Source organism: Sturnus vulgaris, chromosome Z, assembly GCF_052056855.1.
Source record: "Sturnus vulgaris isolate bStuVul1 chromosome Z, bStuVul1.hap1, whole genome shotgun sequence".
Taxonomy (NCBI): Eukaryota; Metazoa; Chordata; class Aves; order Passeriformes; family Sturnidae; genus Sturnus; species Sturnus vulgaris.
The window spans coordinates 42,988,530-43,010,557 of record NC_142283.1 but is presented as its reverse complement, the minus strand read 5'-3'; the positions used below and the strand labels follow the sequence as shown (position 1 = coordinate 43,010,557).

Genomic DNA, 22,028 nt, shown 5'->3' with positions numbered 1-22,028 from the left:
AAAGACAAAGGGCTAATATGTATGTCTCAAACAGCAATAATCAGACAGTTGTGGAGCCAACCAAGGATTGTTGATAATAACAACCAGTGATTGTTGGTACACACACCAGGGTGTGGCTGGAGAAGGTGGCCATACAGAAGTAGGGCAGCACTTTTCCATGACAAACATCCTTGTTGTAACTCTTGGAGATAAGGACAACACAGTGCAAGCACAGGGATGAGACTGAGAAGGGAGCATGCATGGGCTGTAGGAAGGGATAAAGACCATTCAAGACACCTGAAGCCCTCTGACCCATTTCCAGAAAGGTCTGAAAGAACAGACTGTGCATGATAATTAATTCATACAAAAAATGAGGAAGTTACCTTCATGGCAGGGAAAGAAGTATCTTCACAAAGCCCAGGCACATGTGCAACCCCTGTCCCTGGACTCCCCATCAGCTGGAACCATGCTGGAGCCAGAACTCTCTTTGTGTCTTTCTTGCCTTCCTCCTCCATTTTAATTCATCTCTTTGTCTCCGTCTCTCTCCCTCTCTCTCTCTCCCCCTCTCTCTCTCTCTCTTCCTCCTGCTCTCTCCCTTTTTGCCCTACCTCTTTATCCAAATCCCACTGCTGTGTGCTTATTCTAGGAGATCAGAGATTAACTTGTATCAATTCTCATGCCAAGCGTGGAATTTACGAACAAAGGTTTGTAAGCTTCTGCAGACTGTCAAACTTTTGTTGTTCCTGTTGACCACAAGCATCTACAAAACCTGGGTGTTCCCCAAGGACAGGACAACACAGTGAGTAGGAATGGCAATATAACATGTAAAAGGGCAAGCTTCGATCTGAAATAAGAACCTTTCAAAGTAAGAGAAAATGGAGGATCAGAGTTGCAGAGGACGATAGGTCAACAGAATAGGCATGATTTGGGTGTCACATTCTTAGCAATAGTTTATTGTAATTTGTGCTTTGAAAGGTGTGTGTAAATAACACATATTTCCTGTTCTTATGAGAAATGAAATACACTGGCAACGTTGCAGCCACCTCTATCAATTACCCAAAATATATATAAGTCGCAGCTTAAAAATACTGTTTCAGACAACATGAGACTTCTGCTCTTCTTAGGACTGTCAAGATAAAAAGCATCTGCAAGAAAGCCAGATAATGGCATTGCAAACATTAATGTGGAAATCCTGTCGTGAACAATGCCATACACGTAATGTCAGATGTAAAGCTTCAGATCAAATGGGGATACTGACACAATGCACTTCCTTTTGTCATATTATATAAAGTAAGTAGTTTATGTTTGTCACAAGTCTGTCTCTGCACTTACTCTACATAAATCAGAATTAAAGGATTTTTATACTTGCCTGCAAGGAGAAATGAAATCTCACTATTTTTCCTGTTCTTGTATACTGGGACTTTCACTGAGAGATTGGTGGTAAATGCTAGAAGCCACCACTTTGAAAGGTAAAGCTTTTCTTGGAGACTGAAAAGGGATAAGCAAGATCTGATGTGGAAAGTCTTTAGCTGCTCTTCTGGTGTTTCTGTACACAAGCAAGGTATTCTTGCACATCATCTGGAGAGCCAACTATAAAAGGAACTCTCTGGTGAATACTCTCAGGTTTCACATCCAACACTGCTTCGGTCCCTGTAGTTGCCATCCCACCTGCCTGCTCAATGATGAAAGCAATAGGGTTGCATTCATAGAGAAGTCGGAGCTAGAAAGAAAGATGAAACACATGATTGCCTTTAGGGGAAATTATATCAAAGGACTGGCCAAAGCTTAGCATTCCTTTTGTGGTTTTAGAAAATTTTGTACCAAACTTCAATTGACCTAAGTAGCAATGTCTTTCAGAGAGCCCCTCCCTCCCTCTCTCCTTCTCACCTTTCCTAAAGCCTCCTGTTTGGAAGAACAGTGCACCCACCTTACATCCAGGTATCACCACCATCAATTCCAAGCTGACATACAGATGTGCAGCACCAGTGAAACTGTATTTTGTCAAAAATGTCAAAAGTGGATGTCCCACAGACATCAGCAAAACAGTTAACCTGTTAGCTAAGCTAACAGTACTGGGAAAGAAAAGCCAAAATATCTTCTCATATGGAGCTTTTCTGTGTTAACTCAGTGCTTGGGATAATCATATTATGTTTAGTCAGGATATTTTGGAGTTTGAAACTTGATGTTCCCAGTTTCAAATTTCAGGATTTTATTGCTTCTCTTCAGAAATGTAGATAGATATCAGTGGCTACCCAGATAGCGGCTGGAACTTATCCAGATAGTGGCTTCAGAAGGGACTGCAGTTATTTATTATAACCAAAATTTTCCTTTTGGTTTGGACTCTGATATCTGTTTACATATTTTTTTAAATGTTACCTCTTGGGCTGAGTGTGTTCTGGAGGAAAACTCTTTTAGGACATATGCCAAAAGTTTCTGTGCTTAAATGAACATTGATGATAACTGGTCAGTTCTGAACAAACATTATTTATTTCTGTAGGTTTATCTATGAAGTGCTCATATACAAAAATATTTTGTTTAAAGTACTCTTGACATGTACAAAAGAGGGAATGCTTTCTGGGAAAAAGGAAGTATGACAGAATGTGACTGTAAATAGAGAGAGAGAAATGGGTTGAACACAGGACTTCACTGCCCATCATGCCTTTAGCACAATGCAGTAAAATTGTGATATACCACACCTTAAATAGCACTATATTACCTTCTTTCTTATCTTTAAAGCCCACTGAAGTGCTACTTCTGGTACGAGGACTCCATCTCTGAGGCAACATGGGACCAATATCTTTCACTCTTCTTCCTATTGCTTGGCCCAGTTCTGGAAGATCATGAGCCAGCCAACAGCAGTGGTATCACCATGGAACCACGCTTCCAGTTTCTTGTTGCTAAGCTGTGACTATGAAACTTGAGGAAAGCAGTTTTTCTTCAAGTAGCAGTGCAATTGCACTTAGGCATCTTGAGATGGGCTCTGTCTTCAGATAGGTTTAACATTTTCACCTAATAGAGAACTATAAGCCTTAAGTTTATATAAAATATTATTGAAAATATATCACTTGAAAAGAATATATCATTTGTTGTCTTGTCCTGTAGCGTTTATTGAGCATTTAGTTTCCTTTCTTTAACTTAAGGAAGGATCTGTATGTTTTAGGGCCTACATCCATGTCATTAGCATTTACTCTAAAGACTTTGATCAATTCCAGTGACATTTGATTCTTTTCAGCTCTCTAACCAAGTGCATAGACTGTCTTTCAGGGGAAAGATAATCAGGGCACTTGCCACAAGTGTATAATTTCTCCAATAAGAAAAGATACATGTGTAAAGAACTATATACACCTGCATTTTGAAATAGAGAGAAAACTTATTTGTAATGATAACATGTTTCTTTTCTTCCATTACTCTCTTTACTATGGCAGTCCAAGCCAGAGCAATACAATAATAAATGTGGGTTAATGTCTGTGGAAACCTTTATTTCTATAAAGTTATGCAAGTAATTTGTTCCTTTGTTCTTCTGTCCTGTTTCCCATTCTCTCTTTTCAACAATGGTTTAGTACAGATTTCAAAACAAAAAGTTTAATTTGAAGAGGCCAGTCAGCAAACACACTTTTTTCACACACAGCAAATTCCTTTTTTGTCCCTTTCTTGTATGTACAAACAGATCCACATCGTCTAGTGAGGGATTTTTGGGGTGGTGTTATGGTTTTGGGTTTTTTTCCCGTAGGATGCCGATTCAAAAATTTCAATCATTTTTGCTGGGACAAACATGCAGACATTTTTGGTTGTATATGTTGAAGGCAATTACTTTCCTATTTTTGTTTTGAAGACCATTTGGATCTGCTGGTATTTTGTTAAATACAAGCTCACCATGGTGGAACCAGTAGTCTTTTATCCCTAAAGACTGTAGACATTAGGATATTCTGAGACCAGTATGGAAGACGGGGCAGATTCTTCCATGTACCAGCCGTGGATGCAAAAACGTTTGAATAGAAGGTTTTAAGTATGAAGTAGATCAAGGAACAATTTACTCTTGCAGTCATAGCATCATGTCCAAACTGTTATATACTGATCCAATGATTTCCTAAGGATGACCTGCAGGCTACTGTTGGTCCACAGGTCAGCTGTATGACTAGGTCTCTTAAAACAAATTTGTTTAGAAAGTTGATAATCAGGGTATCTGATGCTGCTGGAGAGAAGTTGAGGTTGACAATGGTCCATGGCCCGTCAGTTTCAAAGCCTGACTGCATTGCATTGCACTGCATTGCCATGGTGCATTTTGTAACAGTGTCCAAATTAGAAGTTATATTTTCCTAAAGTACTGCATGAAACCCACTGTCCACTTTAGTGACCTTTTCTGATCAGGTAGTAGAAGCCCAAGTTTGCAGAGCTGGTGATAAAAGCTTAGTCTCCTCTGGAAATATAAGGTAGGAAAATCCTTTTTTCTAGAATTGGACAAAACTCTTTCTGGGGCTCAGCACATCCCACTGCCTGGTGGGATAATTCTAGTTGCCAGTTTGAAGTGCAGAGGTTTTCCTTAGTCCATGTTGTATCTGCCAGCTAGGCATTGATGTCTCAATGGGTTTCTATGGTACTGAAATATTATCTTTAGAAAAACTATTAAGTCCTTGGTTGCAGTGAAAACCAGTGAATGTTTTGTAATATTAAAGCAGAGAGGAAGGTTTCTGGCCTAAATTGACAATTGCCTAAATTTCTTTCCTAAATTCGATTGCTGACTGTCATTTTCATTAATAATTTTTTCCACCATGGAAAATTATTATTTGTTTATTTATCTAAACTATTGCTCTAGTAATACCAGCGATATTAAGCTGGCTAGGTTCACCAGAAAGGAATTCAAATTATATACCTTTCCTTTAGGACTCTTCTGATTAGCAGGATACATGAAGATCCCACCATACATCAAGGTGCGGTGAATATCAGCTACCATGGAGCCCACATACCTGGCACCGTATGGGGAACTGCCATCCTGAAAAACACCGAGTAAAGCACTATATTTACCAGGCTAGACAACTAGCAGAAAGGCAAAATGCAATGTTGCTGTGAAACAGGAGTCAAAGCTGCTTAAATCAATGGATGCTTATGGATGCTGCAAGCACCAAAAACACTCCTAAGCTCAGCCTTTTGTAAGATGTGATCGTCTACAGGGTCCAAAGATAAGAGTTTTAAAGAGCTGCATTCACAGTATGCAAACCAGAGTGCCTGTAATTTGAGTGCAAAATCTGGAATCGAACCCCAGCCTGTGAAAAACCAAGGGACTGAAAACTTCTTCCCCTTATCAGAACAAGGTCAAAATAATTTGATTTTTGGTCTTTCACTGATTCCAAAGCCAGAGCATGAGGAGGGGTGTCACCCCACTACATGTCCAGATGATTCCAGGAGGACTCCAACTTTTACCTTCTAGCTTATTTGTCAAGTGGTGAAATTGGTCATAGCATTCATTCTGCAGCTTAGTTTGGGAGACAGCAATTTATTAATGAATGCAATTTTCCTTGCTCTCAGCTTAGAAATCGATGTTGTTGAAGGACAGGCCATATTAGCAAGAGCAATCAAGGAAGTATTCATGTCAGTCTCAGGTCTGCTGCAATGATTAGGTAGAAAATACAGGTGTCTTCAACAAATAGAAGTACATAGAGTAGACCAAATAAGCTCCACTTAAGAAATATGACATGTCACCATACTTTTATAAATGGGAAATGTAAAATACAGATGCAAAATGAAGGAAAGCTTTTCATGAGAAGAATTTTGCTGGTCTTCTCATGTCTTTTAATACATCTTCTATAAGGCTGAGAAGGAATTTTCATCTTCCCAGAACATTACTAGAGACTGAACTTCATGAATATTTAATACACATATATGTTTTGTACTGCAATGCTAAAAGTCTGAAAATATCTCAGATTTTTTTTTTGTGTCTGGATCATTTTCCTAATAAAAGTTCTTAGCACTTTCTACAAAGCTCATCCTGTACTACTAGACACTAGATCTAGAAATATACATAGAGAACTTGTTCAGCAATGCCAGATCCAAGACCTTCAGACAACACAAGTTACTTACCTTTCCAAGAAAATAATAAGGTTGGCTGGGGAGAAAAATCCACACTTGGAAGGAAAATAGACAAAAACATAACTCTATTTTGAGATAATTTTTTCAAATTGTTCAATGTGACTGTGAAGTTTTAATGATTACTCTCTTTTAAAATGGAAAAAAATTCTCATGAAATTACACATTATAAAGCAACATAACTCTAGGAAGTTAAGTCCTATGCTGCTAAACATGAGACTTGGATTTTTGACATAGCTGATAATAAAATTGCAAAAGAGACCTATTCCAGGCTATGTAATAACCCTTGTTCAACTGTACATATGTTGATTTTCGTGATTTGTGCTGTACGTATTAGGAGAACTGTGAAAAATTCAGAAGAAAACAATACAAACTATGGAAGACTGATGAATAAGACACACCCTAGAACTTTTACACTTAGTTTTGTTTAAATCTGTTCCTATTAATTGTACGCACAAGTGAACTAAGCGTTTAAGTATTTGCTCCCTTGTTTTTATGGCTTATGCTCAAATAATTGCATATTTAGGCTTCAAATGATAGTTTCTCCATCTCACCACTTTTTGTACTTGTGACTTTGCAGTTGTAAAAATCTGACATCAGGAAAAGCCAAACACCTAAAGAGGTATCAAAGACAGACAAATGCGAGTTTTCAGTTAAAGTCTGGGAAAGATGTGATTATAGTCTCAAATTACCTTTAAAAATACAATCAAAAGAAGAACTTTCTCTTGTGGTTTTAAAGGTAATGAACTGAGTCTTAAGAACAGTTTGTTGAACACTAAGAAAAGCCATAATATATCAACAAGCAGCCCCTGAACCGGACCCCTAAGGATTGCTTCTATGATATTATCAAATAAGGACTCTGTAAACCACAGGTATAAAATGTAGTGACCATGAGCTGCACAGCTGAGCCACCTGTGTACACATCATCTGACAGGTTTGGAATGTGCTAGATTTCCTATTCTCATGCAGATTATTTACATAATTTGTGTGTATATGGACTGTGTTATGCAAAGGATGTTTTGTGGGTTCCCTTCCAACTCAGGATATTCTAAGCTCATGAGATGCCACTGACAATTTTAGTTGCTTCTTACCCGGGTAGATATTCACCAGCTAGAGACACAGTGCTGAGACTGTGCTGAAAAAAATACAGAAGACAAATTCCTCCTTTCTGATATGGTTATCACTTGAACCGCATACTGAAATAAAATTTTTACTTCCCTTAGCATACAGCTGTCTGCATGGGAGGAATAAAAACTCCTTTTAGTTAGTGAAATGTCATTTCTTGTTTTTCCAGTTTTGTTGCTCATGCATTTTTTTTACAGATGAGGAAGTTAATAGGTGTTACATGCATATTGATGTATTGGTATATTTCCCAGGCCTTCTTCTCAAACAGAGTAATAGAGCATGAATGCTAGACTGGTTCACCTCAAGTTCTCAGTTATGCCAAGCTCTGTGTTTGCACAATAAGCATTTGTGATTGTTTAGATGCTGATGAGAGTTGGAGAACCTTCACGTTCCTTTGGTCAGCATCCATGGTGTTTGGGTAAACTTGTGGCTACTCTTCGTTTTACCCCTTCTGCTGCTTTTATTTCTGAACAAGAATTATGAATAACAGATAGGTCCTGTAGGTTTTTTTTCTTCATGTTCTGATAGAAGACAATTTTTCATTTCTTTCTTCTACTGATTTCTGACAGCCCTGTTCTTCCACAGCAGAACAAGAACAGATTTTTCTTATATAAATATGATGACTGGGGAGGGAGGGGGCAAGAAACTTTTCTTACAGATTCCAACAGCATCACCCTGCATCCCTTACTCCACATACAAACGTGGTGACAAAAGAACAGTGATTTTACTAGCTTTTTTTGTATCACTCAGACACAGCTAGGGTAGTTGACAAAAGAATGCTTCATATCGAAATGTGCTGTTGAGGGCAAGTTTTTAATGGCATTGCTGGCACAAATCCTTAACCAAGGAGTCTCGACTGCATAGCTCTCGTCACCAGCAAGCTGTGATAAGACTCAACGTCTCTTGTGCCTGACTGTAGGAAGCAAAGATAAAAGTAGGTGTCACAGCAAAGTGTGACAATGTCCACAGGATGTTTCAAATTCTGCCATAGGTGAACCAGTGATAGGGAGAATCTAGGGCCTTGCAGCCATTATGGGAGGAAGAACTGATTTTGAGGAAGGAGTTATGGTAAAATTTGTGCAGGTTGACAGTGGCCCAGCAGTGCCCACTAAGCATTGCAGACTGGAGTAAACGTTGCACTACAGGCAGCTTTGCAAACAGAAGCTTGCTCTTCAGCTGCTTAAGCAGCAGTGTGATTTTTCCATGCTTAATGAAAAATTAACTTCACTCTCATACCTGAAGAGATGTGGTTAGACATATATTTCCCACTACATGATAGTAGTAGGAGGCTTGGGTCTGGCCTGCAGAACATCAGCATTTTTCTAATGCTCCTTATTCAGAATTGATGCCTTAGGTAAATGGTGATCCACAAGAAACTTTGAGGGTCAATGCTGATTTGTAGTCCAATCTGTCAGATCTGGGACACTGCTGTTAGATAGCGAGGGGAAATCTCTCATCTACTCATAACCAGTTGATTTTTAGTGTTTTGTTGCTAATGACAATGATACAGAACATAGGACATGTTGTGGACAACACTGTACTTTTGTTTCCCTGTTTTATTTTAACTTTTCAGTTTTTTGGGGGCTATGTCAGAGAGTCATCTGAACAGCCTGTTGACAGAGAACCACAGAAAGGAGTAAATAGAGGTAAGATCTAAGGAAAAAAAATTCAACGGTGACAAATAGCTAAAACTAATGCCTGGTCTCTTGGCTTCTAGCAGCCAGAAGAGCATAGGGTGAATGATCTGCCCAAATAAGAAGGTGTTGCTCCATGCCCACATCAGTTCCTCCTCAAGTCACAGGCAGGGGATGTCCAGCAGACACACTCACTACCGTTCTCTATGCCGGAGAGAAGAGGACAAAGACTGAAACTGTGCAAATCTCCACCTGGCTCCTGTAGGGAAGTTAGGAACATCACCAATGTGGCTGCAGCTGGTTAGGCTTACAGATGAGGCCAGGAAGCATGTTTAATGCTAAGGAGAAACGGCAAGACCTTTTCTCTCTAGTCCTCCCCACAATGCAAATATAATGTTCTTTCCAAATCAAGGACCTGAGTCACGTTGTTTCCAAAACTCAGGTTCATAACAAGCTTCAGATGGGCAGGGCATTTCCTTGTGCTTTGTGTCTGTAACATTCGTGCCTCAGCCCTTCTCAGACAACTGTACATTTCAGAGCAGCAAAAAAAGTGATTGTTCAGCACAGCTGAGAAGATTTCCTGTGTCCTAAATAACCCATGCACTTCTGTGCAGCTTGTTTTAAAGCAACAAAAATATCTGCCAACTTCTGTCCAAAATTTCAATAGGTTTTCATTAAATGATGCACAGATTTGAGATAAAATAGGGCTTGCAAATGAGTTTTTCTGGTATGCCCTAATTTAAGGGCTTAGTGAGTCACATGATAGAGCTGTCTTCATTGATCCTTTGGGGAAATTCCTCTGTTTGGTCTTCCCACTGAATTTGAAATCTCTTCAGTCGTTTCCTAGTTGCCTGGGGCTGATGCATTATTTTGAGTTTTACCTTGTTGTTTCACCAAACAACACTTTGGTGGTTTGCAAAACCACAAATTAATTAATCCAGTCTTAGTGCATTATACTGAATACATAGCCTGGTATAACGTGAGCAGAATGAGAAGCACAGATGTTCTTCACTTTCCCAGCTGGATTAGGTTTCAGGAAGTATGAAAGTTGTGTCACAGCCTTCTGCTTCCCTCACAGCTGAACTGAATGCAGACTTTGAAGTCTCAAAATAATCTCAAATATTCAAAGTTAATATATTTAGAATGCTGTGATGTGACACTCTCTGCAGCTTCAGTCTGGGTAATATGAAAAGAAGGGTTTGATATTCAGTCAGCAGTCTTGCAGCTATAGATGATATGGTAAATCTAGTTTTTTTAGCTCAGAAGGAGGACCTTATCATGGCACCATAGTTTAAATGCTAATTCATTATATTTCCCTTTTACAGCACCCCAAGGTTTTTACTGAATCAATTTATTTAAGACAAACCATATTACAAGTATCCTTGACAACTAATAGCTTTAAAATAATCTGACTTTTTTAAATAGAAAGAGCTTTAAAAACAGTTTCTTGACCAAATTAAGTCCTGAGTTAATCCACATCACCATATTTCATTATGAATTACTCTTCACATAGCCACACTTTATAGAGAGCTTCCAGGTTTCCACATTGAGAGCTTGTGTTCTGTTGTCCTAGTATTGATAAGTTAATACAAAAGTGTATTTATCCAAGAAAATTCAGCCATGGGATGTCTTTCTCCAAGAAAGTTCATCAGATATGGGATGTCTCTCTTTCACCCACCAAATACAATGAAATTGTGCCTCACACCATTTGTTTAGGTTTTCTGCCCAGCCTATAGTTGGTGGTTGGCTCATGCTCCACATGATGCAAGTAGACCATGCAAGAATGATGCTGCATTTTTCAGATGCAAGAGGGTACAGGAAGGAGAAGGTGATGCCACCCAGATTCCAGCAAAGTGTTCTGGGCAGCACATGGAATCTAGCCCTGAATTCCCAGCTTCACATGTGACTGAACTGCATATAAAGCTAGAAAATGGGGTATCCCCAAATTTGGCATGCACATTTCCAGAGCTATGTTGAAAGATCTAGTTCTTCAGCACATTTCCCTTCACACAAACAAGCTATGATTTTATTTACCAAAATCTAAGTTATAAAGGATGTCAGGATGACAAAAAAAAAGGTCCATTACATGCATATCCAAAATGGACTGGCTGGTATGAAAGGGTTACATGGGTCTGAACTCAGGAAGACCTTCAAATCCTTTTCCATCAGCCAGGACTGCATGGAATGTAGTGCTTGCTAGTGCATGGTACATTGGGTACAGTGCTAATATTTTCTTACCTCAGGGAATTTCTTCTTTTGCAAATATTCTGTCATTGCAGAATCAAAATACTTAGCATAACCTTCATTGAGACTGTACACCTTCCCCTTCTTCTTGATTTTAACATCTCTGTCGACCAAAATAAATTCACCAAGACCCTGCAGGACAGGATAAATGAGGTATTAGCAGGCAGCAGAAAATTTTATTGATTTTCTGTAATAGTTGTCATACTAGACATGGCAGAAATGCTAGTACAGCATGATCCTTTCACCAGTCTGGTGGATAACCTCACAATATTTCAAAAAGAGCAGAAAGCAGAGAATTTGCATGACATTAATGAAAACTTATCACATTGGTACTATAAACAAAACCTAGTTGGAATAGAGTATCAAAAGAGCACCAATCAGCCCTGAAAGCAGATGGATCATGAACCTCTGTCTTCAAATCGTAAGGCTGCAAACTAAGAAATGACACTGCCTTCTGATTTTTGAACTCTTCTTGCCTGTCTTTTCTAAATATTGTAAAGTAAATGTGGTCAGCTACACCCGTGTGTTGCTGTCTGCAGTTTGATTTCAACTTAAACTTTTAACTTCTGTGTCTCAAGCAGAGCAGTTCATCTCCCAGTTCTTTCTACTAGGAAGGGAGCAGGTTACAAGAAGTTGTGGTAATAATTTATCCCTGTATTTAAAAAAAACCACAAAACCCACAAAACCATAAAAAACAGCACTACGTTATTCCCCCTATGTTATTCTAATTCTGGTTTTACAAATGAATGATCTTCCTGCATTCCCACAGTAAAACTCGTGTTCCTGGGCACTGAAGAGTGGCACATGTTCAATTGTACAGGTGTTGAGTTTTTGCAAATTTTTGGGTATGCATCTTAAGTGACAGCCATACAACTCCACTGCATTCAGGAAATGAAACATCACTTGGCTCGAGCTATCAAGAAAATGGTCCTTATCTCAGGCTAAACAGTGAATATGCTGATGTTCTTATTCCAACAGAAAAATCAAGAATAGAATAAACACAGATTCCTTTAAGTGAAGACAAAGACACTGTACAAATGAAATTTTCTTAAGTGAATGAAGAGGGTTTCAAACACTTGAGAATTTAACTTAATTTCACTACTATTGAATAGGAAAAAATCAAGCAGGTATTGCAACCAACATGTTCATGTGTCATTAAATACTTGTAAAGAGAACATGGGATGCTCCAGAACATGAAAAAAAGAATGGCATAAAGTGGATAGATTACGGAGGCAAGGATTAACAAAAACAAGTAGAACCGAGCAGAGAGGGCTCTAAAAGATAGTGGCAATGTGATTCACACCGTGACAGTACCGGATCGAGCATGAAGCAGTCCACTCCTTGCCCTGTGGAGAGGGCAACCAGCGTAGCACTGCCATAGAGGGCATAGCCTGCAGCAACAATATTGCGCCCAGACTGCAAAGCATCTTTTTCAGAGGGCTCATCATCTGTTTCCTGAGGAAAAATTACCATTGAACCAGAGGTTAAATTCTGATAATGAACAATAAGACAACATTTCAATAATAATGTGTGACAGATTTCCTTTTTCTGTCTACGAAGGCTTTTGGAACAACAAAAAGAGAGATTGTTCCCTCCACACCCAGGGCAAGTTTGGTACAGGTACATGTACATGCTGGGACAGGATGTTGAGAGCTTGTTATTTTATACATGTCACGGAATCAATGATACATGCCATATTACAGCCCCAGCTATTAACTGAAGATCATCAGAAATCTGAGACAGAGCGGAGATACTAATTTTAATGTTACATAAGCTGTCGTACTGACAACCCTCAGAGGGAAAAACTGAGAGAAAATGCTGTAATTAACACTACAGAAAAAATACTTCCATAGAACAGAATTAAAGGGTATACGGTGCAACAAGATGGAACCAAGTTTGTGCATTGGCTTCTGCTAGTGAAAGGAGGCGTAACTGAAGGGATTTAAATGTTCACCTATCCTATACAAAAGTTCATCATATTATATACAAAATAACAAATGCATTTGGTTATGCAAAGTGTGCATGTGTGTAGGCACTCATCTATAACTCTACACAGAACATTCAGGTCGCATTTTACTTCATCCTTTTAATCCATTTCTGACACTTGTACTTTGATTTGGCATTTTAGTTATCATGGAACAGCAGTAGCCCAAGCAGACTTGGTGCAAATGTTCCTAGCCAGTCTAGGGGTGTGTCTCAGCCATGGCTTACAAGAGTTTGTCTGGTGGGGCAGGTAAGGACAGCCAACAGCACTTGGGAAGACTGGTTACAGCCTTTATCTCCTGCTACTACAAAATGGATAGAGATCGCTTGATATCAATGCTTACTTAAAAGCTCAACAGTTGTGGTGGGTCCTATATGGATGCTTTGGTGGTGGTCCATGGGGAATTGAAATGAAATGTCCCCCTTTCTTCAGGCCATGGCTTAATATTTTATTGTTCCAAACTCAGTCAGTTTCTCAGTGATTGTACAGGCTTATTTATTTAGATTGAGTAGCAGCTAAATAGAAACAGCAGGTCTAGCTCTGAATATCTGGTTAAAAAAAATTGAAACCCATGAAGACTGTCTTGTATAAAAAATATAATATTTTCCTATCAGGGTCCTAGCAAGGTGTTCCCATTCATCACTGTATGCCAACACAGAGGAAAACTGAGATGTGGAACACCAAAACTACACCTTTCTAGGTACATGAAGACAGTAATTTCACATCAAAATGCTTTCATTTTAAGCTGACTTTGTTAATTAAGTTACTTAGAGTTTTTAACTGCATTTTGTAATTTTTGTATTACTACTTCACCAAGTCCTTCTGTGGAAATAAAAAAATCCAGTTGACAACAAGCTCTTCATGGGAGCTGAAATATAGCACGTACAAATATATGTGGTACTAGGTCAAGCTACTAAATCTAGGAGGTTATAATGTAGATAATGAAGGAAGACTAGTTTAAACTTTTTTTGCATATTTCAGATCTTTGAATACTGACTAATAGTAGCTAATACTTTGCTAAACAGTCCTTACAGTACCAACTATTATGGCCTAAGTAGCATCATCTCTTTCAAAAATATACCCCTATGGCACATACAACTCACCATTAAAAGCGATGATTGTCTATAGCAGAATAATTACTTGCAGCATCAAATGCAGAATTAAACATTCATTTAGACAGTTAGTGTAAAACGTATTATTGTTGTCATAGCTTTTTGTAGGCTCTTCTCATTAAAGAAAAAATAATTTGGTATAAACAGAGCAAACTGGTTTATTTTCTAGAATATGTTGTATATACAGTACTTGCAACTTTGGGTTATATATGATATTGCTTTAAAATATATTTTTTTCTGGGATGAGCTTTTCAGTCCTATTTCTTAAATGCATCTTCTATGTTAATATGGCTGAGAAACTAGATATTTATTGACTATTCTGAAAAATGCAGTGGAACTCCTCTCTCAAGGTATAGGCAGTTGGGCTGAATTCACTTGTTTTTTCATCTTATTCACCACCGTGTTACCAAGAGCTAGCTTCCAAAAACAAGGAGAAAAGGTTTGAAACAAACATTTTGTGGAGCTAGTTAAAATGTGAAAAAGCTACAGATCAGCTGATACTTCAATGTTAGGACTGCAGGAGTTTTGTCCTGCCAAGTACCGTGTACTGTTAAACAAACCAGGGAATTAAGCTGGGCAGTACATGCTGATAATTGCTATTTTCTCTTCTTTCTGGCCCACAGATGGATTTCCTGTCAATTATATTTTTACTACTATGGTGGTAGTGAAATGCCTTTAGAGGTCTTTATGCAAAGCAATAAAACAGACAGATGGAGCGCAAATGATGAGTTGTGGTGGCTGTGTCATTATAACTCACAATGGTGTGAGACTGATGAAACAATGCTGCAAAGTTTGGCTATAGGGGTTCCCTCAGGTGATGTCTGAGTTTGAAATTTTTTGTGTTTGTGATTTGCCTGACATCACATGAGGGAATTCTCATCAGAACTGAGAACAGCACTAAAATGACTTGATTTCCAGGTCTCCATTTCTATCACGTGTTTCATGAGCCATTGTGCATATACTGAATTCTTACACCTTCTCTGTGAGCAACCACATGAAGGGGAGGACATTGTCCTCATGACAGTGAAGTGTAGTAAATAAAATACATCAGAGGCACTGGGCAAAGTTACAAATAAAAAACAGAGCGAAAAGAAGCAAGAGAGTTTAATTCCATATTTGTGCAGTATGACTTAAGGATTGTTGATTCAGCTTAGTGGCATGAAAACCTGGGAAGAACTCAAGCAAAAATTATTTTTTGTCGCCACATCCTGACATTTTGGCAACTGAGAGCCTCTCAGTGGCTGCAGCTGTTGTGGTCCAATCCCCTGTTGATCTTGCAAAGCTCCTCCCTTAGCCCCACTTTTCTGGTGTTTCTGATTTTCAGCTGCACCATTCTGGTCTCATAAAGCAAAGGCCAGGTGGAAAATTAAATAAAGCTGAGATAGTATTTATTTCCTCATGGGTTTTTCTAAGAAACTGATAGAGTGCTTTCTGACATGAGGAAATGGTCCCTCCTGCTGTGGTGGCATAAACATCTCACTTTTATTCCTTCATACTACCCTTTAGGAACAATCAATAAAGCATTTCTTATTTAATAATTTCAAAGGAAAATGCAGCTATTGTCTACTGCAAATATCGGGAGCTGCCGTTGTTATTTAGAGTATCTTCGGAGAGATAACTGAAAAGGGTGGAGGTCCCTCTGCTTAACATAAGGGCACATTTCACAGATTTCATCAACACAGATAAGCTCATTTCCTCGCAAAAACCAAGATACCGCGTGGTACTGGAATGCTCTTTCCAAATTCATATCCAGGCACCATCTCAGTGTTGTCTGGCCTGCACGGCATCCATGATGTGGGTTTGCACTAACCATTAACAGTGTGGACAGCTAAATTCCAGGACTTGGCTTGTGCCTCAACCCTCTTGATATTGTGCCATAACTATTTGATTCACTAGTACATGTATATTCTCAACAGTGATAATAATATTTCCTACAGGAAGTGTCAAAATCAAGGACTAGCCAGCCGAAAATTATGAGCTAAAAATTGAGAGACTTAAAAATCTTATCTTCATTTCCTTGAAGTGTAGCATCTGAGTCTGCAAAAACTTCTTTGAAGTTGCAAGTACTGTAAACTGTTATTTCACAATAGCAGCGGCTGAGGGTCTCCCACAGTCATATGACCGTGAGCTCAGGCTTTGGAAAAAACACCAACTGCTGGGAGATTAGCAAACAAATCACAAGACTTGGCAGGACTGTAAGTGTTAGTGTTAGTAATTGGCTGCATGGCTGCTGCTCTGCGCAGCCCCGTGGGAGCACACACGCTACCAGAGCCCCGACGAATGCAGGTGATCGCTTCCTTCAGCTCCCATCGTTTCCATGCCGATGAGCTCCCGTCCGTGACAGCACAGCAGCTGGCCCCGCACGGTGCGGGGCTGCCAGACCCGCGGAGGGGCTCCAGGAGGACAAATGTCGCGGTTCATGGGCACCCGGCACTGAGTCAAGCATCACCGCAGGCGCCAAGCGGCTGAGGCGCCTTCGTGTGTGGAGGAAGGAAGAGCTGCCACCTCGCAATTTCATGGGGCTCGGTGTCCCCTGCCTGTGATTTCAGGCAGCGTTTTAGCACATGTGAATATCAAGCGTCCGTCTATTCTTTCTAAGGCTGCCTTTGGCCCAGAGACACTCAATGCACCGTGGAAAAAACTAGGCAAGGTGATGAACTCAAGACATTTTGCTTTCACCGAGTGAATCGTGCCATGCGTAATTTGCTCCTCTTACCTTTTTGTAGATAGCAAATATTGTCCCTATTGGTGCCAAGCAGTCTATGTTGGATGAACCGTCAAGGGGGTCAAAGCACACCACATATTTACCCTAAAACAGAAGTGGCAAGGGAATCATTTAATGATCCATTGTTTTGCATTAATATTTGCTTTTACTCGAAAACTCCCATGTTTTTACGTATGCATTTAGCCCTCCAAGCATGCCTGACAGCTTGCTGCACTGCCTTTGGACCCAGCTGGCCCTGCAGCACTACACCGGCTCCCCAAAGGCCTGCCAGAGGAATTGGAGAGGACACTTCTGCTCAGACAGCACAAATAGATGACGGAGAGGAGCAGCCCTCTGCTGCCAAGCACTGCATGAAATTGTTTAGAAGCAAAAGGACTGACTCATTCTGGAAACAAGTTTCTTCCTCGAATGAATATGTTTTGTCTTGCTGCTTTTTGCTGCAAATGAAATTATTTCGCTGTGTTGTGAGGTTTGAGGGTAAGAAGGCAGAAAGAATAAAATCTTCGGGAAAGGGCAGGTTACAACAGTGTGAACAGTAACTCGCTGTAATACGATCCTCTCCTGGGGGAAGTCTGATGAAGCAGTCAGGTGTTTCCTTTGGACATGTAACATAAAACTCGGTTCTGCCAGCCTCTCATCTCATTTTATCTTGCTAAATACTAATGTAATCCAAAACCACCGCACCGGTGGTCAGGGAATGTAATAGTACACTTTCACCTGGGATTTGGGATGTGTTAACAAGCTTAAAAATAATTATTCTCTCCCCTTCACAAAACTTTAATAATAATTTTACTCTCCACATCTCTTTTTTTTGCTGTTGAGATCATGCCACCCACTAGAGTTATTAATCAAAACAAGGCAGAAATGGTGTGAATTTTCTGAATTCCCCCGGGAAGGGTTGGGTTTAGGGGCCAGGGCCAGGTTTCATACTTGAAGCAAGAGTGCCACCTGCTGCTGCCTGAGCCGACACCCCCCCGAATGCCGGAGCCGCACAGACCCGCTTGTCTTTCGGGATAATGATGGCCTCCTTGTTCTCCTCTGTGACCAGGACGCAGGTGCTGTAGGAGGACTGGAGCATGTTAATCACCAGGGAGTTGGATAATACATCCAGCTTCTTCACCTCATCACCCGTCACATTCACAGTGCCAGCTATACCAAACCTACAGAACAGTAAAAACGTCAAGAAATCTGAAGGGAGGCCAACATTACAGGTTTTTAGGAAAAAAGCCCCAACAAGCCAAGGTTGTTCTTCATGTCTTTCTACACCTTTAGATAATCTTTGGATGAAAGAGCTAAGGTGCATTATAAGCTGTTGCTGCTGCTAGAAAATAAAAGCATGCGTTTTGAGGCTTTCCTGGGTCCTTTTACTCCTGTGTGGATGCTCTCCAGGCCAGAAGCAGAGCCTATAGTCCAGGTGGTAAGTGCCAGGCTTCCTCAGCAGCCCCATGTAGCAGCTGGCTGCAGTTTTGAGGAAGCAGAAAGTGCAGTGAGCATCTGCAATATTTTCTGCCACTGCCTGCTCAGAGCTTCATGATGGTCCTTTAACCCACATCCACTCAGCCCCCTGCCAGCCCCAAATCAGGATTTTAACGACACCCCCGGGGAATTTGCCATATGGAACTGTGTCTCAGTATCAAGGTCTGTTTTATTTGGTGATCTTCAGCTGAGTTAGGATGATGCTATTTTAGTAATATGCTAGCGACATAGTATAATAATATATATATGCTTCTGAGACTTCCAGTTGAAGAAGCACTGTTTAGACCCAGTGTGCATGTTCTGGGCATCTTAGAAATATAAAAACAATACAGGGGAAAGATACATATTTTTATTCATTCAGGGAAATTAAGAGTGGGGGCGGGGGTGGGTGGGGAAAGAGAGAGGAGAAAAAAGCAAGCAATTAGTCCCTAGGGTGATGCTGGTCAGTGGCAGGCCTGAGCTGGGAGTGGACTAAGTCTTTTGTCTTACTCAAAGCTCAAAGCTGCCTGTGCTTTTCAGAAGTGTTGAGTGTTTGGGACATTTTATATTTGAGTGCCAAGTTTAAGATTTTGAAAAGGACTATGGTTTTCAGGGAGTGATAAGTGCCTACTTTCCACTTAGTGTGTTTTCAGGCACAATCACAGTTCGGGTAGGTCCATGACTCGAAAAAAGTTCTCCTTCACTTTTGAGTTGAAAATTTGTCAAAAATTCATGCTTAGTGGTTTAACAGTGAAGAAGACACTTAAAGTCTCCTATTTGGAGGGGCAAGAAAAATCAGAGCTCTTTAAATGCTCAAGTGAAGATGGATGCAAACCACTTTCACAGTGGTTGAAAGTTTGCCAAGGGTATTCCTGAAATTTTATGGTTAGTTTCAGTAATTTGAATGGTGCAAGTTATTCATTTGTATGTTTGGATACTTTAGTTATTTCTGAGTCAACATCTGAAGCTTTTTGTTTGTAAAAATAAACATTGGATCCTTAATGTAATGGATGGTTTGTTTTTTTTTCTGAAGGGGAAGAAAGATTATTATTACTATTAGAGGTTATTCCAGCTCTAGCCTATCAAACAGTTTCTCTGCTCTTACAAACTATTTCCGAGATTGCCTACACAAAGATAAAAATTATGTGAGAGTAACAGCTCCTTTAAGTCAAGGAGGCAAAATAGCTCAGTTTCACCTAGTAAGGACAGAGACAAAGCATAGTTGAAGAGTAAGGGCATAGGAGCCCAATACTATGATTCATTCTGAGTATGTCTCCTGTCCTCTAGGCACTATGGTCCTATAAAGTGAGGGCAGTAGTTCTGAGACATTGAATTCATTATTTGCCACAATGATTGAGGACTTGGACCAAATAATCAACAGAAACACAAAATCCTCCCCAACCCCTAGTGTCACACATTTTGGTGCTTCTAGGGAAGGGGGAATAAAACCCAACCCCCTTAAAAAAATTATAAATGTTGACTTTAACAAATGTATTCCCAGTCTCTTTCATGTATACAGGTGTAAGTACACACCGAGGCATGTTCAGAAGAATATCTTCCAATACATATCAAGAACTTTCTATTTTAAATGCACAATTTTATTAGGGCATTCTATATCTCTAACTTCCTTCATGTAGATCACCATTAAAAGACTCAGACTAATGTCTATTGTCCTTTTTTGTGTGGAACAGCTCAGTACATTCCAGGTTTTGCTAAGGCCATTTTTTATTCCATCTGCAAAAGCACTATAACCCAAATTGTTACGTTTGTTTTTCCTCCAGGGCCTTTTGAGACTCCCTGCCTGTAACCCTGCATGTGGGATACTGCTTGAGGAAGGAAAGAGAAATGAACTTAGGTATGGCAGCGTTTGGAGTTTCTCACAGGGCTGTTGTTTTGGATCATTGCTTATACAGCAGACAGGCAGAAAATCAGCTTCCCAAGATAAGCCAAGCCCTGATTTGCACAGTTCAGCAGAGGGCTTGGATGTTAGCAGAAAATGTCACAGTGAGATATTCTGCATTAAAAATATGATATGATTTTCAGCAAATTCACAGAAGATTTAAAAGCAGATCAGTATCAACAAGTACAAGAGATAACAAGGTGAGCAGCGCATTGAAGTTCTGTTCTGACTTACATTTTTGGAGTAAAACATTACAGAACAGCAGTTAGTTTAAAGGCCTATCTTGCACCCATTATTAAAATGCTCCAGAGAGCGAGCTCTCCTGCTTCCCACTCTTGATAATCCAGGCTCTGACCTTACTCAGCTTAAGAAAGACACGTCCAAGGTGTTTATGAATCCCTGCCCACTCCCTAGCCTAGCTATAGAGTAGCTATCTCTCTGCCTCCTCTTCCTCCCGGTAGTGCAAGGTAGGACTCACATGTGGGCGAGGCCTGCCTTTCTGACAGCAGCAGAAATGGCCTTTATGGCAGTCAGCATGGAGTTGAGCAGCTGCGTCAGCTCCCCGGTGGCTCCCTTGACGCGGCGTCCCTTCTCCATGACAAATCGCGTGAGTGTCAGCATATCCGTTTCGAAGGGGCTTTTGTCACTCATCTTTGCTGGGTACCAGAGTTCCTGCCTTCTCGGCTGGACAAGATACTCTCTTGCTGTGCTGAGATCCTGGGGAGCTGTTATATTTCGAGGTGAAGCTGTGTTTGGCTGTGTGGCTGGTCAGAATTTATTAAGATGTTTCTGAGACCATGTGATTTGAGTGCTCAGAATAACTGCACCCCAGGCTGGCTCCGTGGCCCCGCTGGGATGCAGGAAAGGAGCCTGAGACAGGACTACAGCTGAGCAACTACTGCTCGTCTGTTCTCCCCATGCACTGAAATTAGCTCTGTGCAGATCTAGTTACATATTCTCTCTGTAGCTCAGACTGATTATAATGCAAAACTCTTGCTGGCTGCATTCTTGGAAATGGCTTTCCTGTAGATCCTGCTCAGCAATGGGCTCAGCTTAGCCAAGTCTATGTTTAAAGGCACCAGAAATTAAGGCACCAGGCACCAGTTATCACCATGTGTGCCACAGTGTCCCACAGCACTGTGACTCCAGTGAAGTTCCCTTCCCATAAGCCCTGTTTTTCCACTCCCTTCTGGCCCCTGCTCTGAAGGAAGATTTTGAAGGGGTACATTTAGACATGTGTTTTATGTTGCTAGTTGGTCTGTTGCAGTTCCATTTTAATGATTTAATTCCTGGTCTGAGTTGTTTGTAATATTATAGTACTTGAATGAATGAGAAGTACTGGTTAGCTGTGGCTTGACTAGTTACAAAGTAATTGTATCTTCAATAACTTACAAATAAGGCTTCTCTGATTTGAGCATGTCAACGGCATAGATCACAAAATGAAATTTTATGTTGGCTTTCATATTGTAGTGCACCATGTAAATATAGGTATGTCCAAATTTGCAATTATGCTAGTAGTAACTCTTTATAAGCAATATCCTTAGAGCACATGATGCCAATATGAAGGTAGACAGACACTCTCCAAGTAATGTGTTAGACTGTGCATTAGATACTGTGCTATCTGGAACCAGTTATGGATTTTAATTACAGCACTGTCTTCCCACTCTGACTAGGCAGTAAGAAAAACTATATGCTGTTACATGCTGTAGCCTTCGTTTTACTTACTAGCAGCACTCTTATTTTTAAGTGGAAGACATTGAAAGCCCACCACCAAAACAAAATCAAGCAT

The 22,028-nt window shown here is 40.1% G+C and overlaps 1 protein-coding gene across 1 annotated transcript; it reads right to left on the bottom strand.

Annotated features, from left to right (window-relative positions):
• Positions 1-787: 787 nt before the first annotated feature.
• LOC106848876 (fructose-1,6-bisphosphatase isozyme 2) lies at positions 788-21,208 on the bottom strand. The gene is made up of 7 exons (XM_014869076.2): positions 20,718-21,208; positions 17,882-18,044; positions 16,876-16,968; positions 12,378-12,518; positions 11,058-11,195; positions 4,850-4,969; positions 788-1,699 (listed from the first exon to the last, which is right to left on the bottom strand). The coding sequence occupies exons 1-7, from the start codon at positions 20,888-20,890 to the stop codon at positions 1,505-1,507; spliced, it is 1,023 nt and encodes a 340-aa protein (XP_014724562.1). The 5' UTR covers positions 20,891-21,208; the 3' UTR covers positions 788-1,504.
• Between the last annotated feature and the right edge of the window lie 820 nt (positions 21,209-22,028).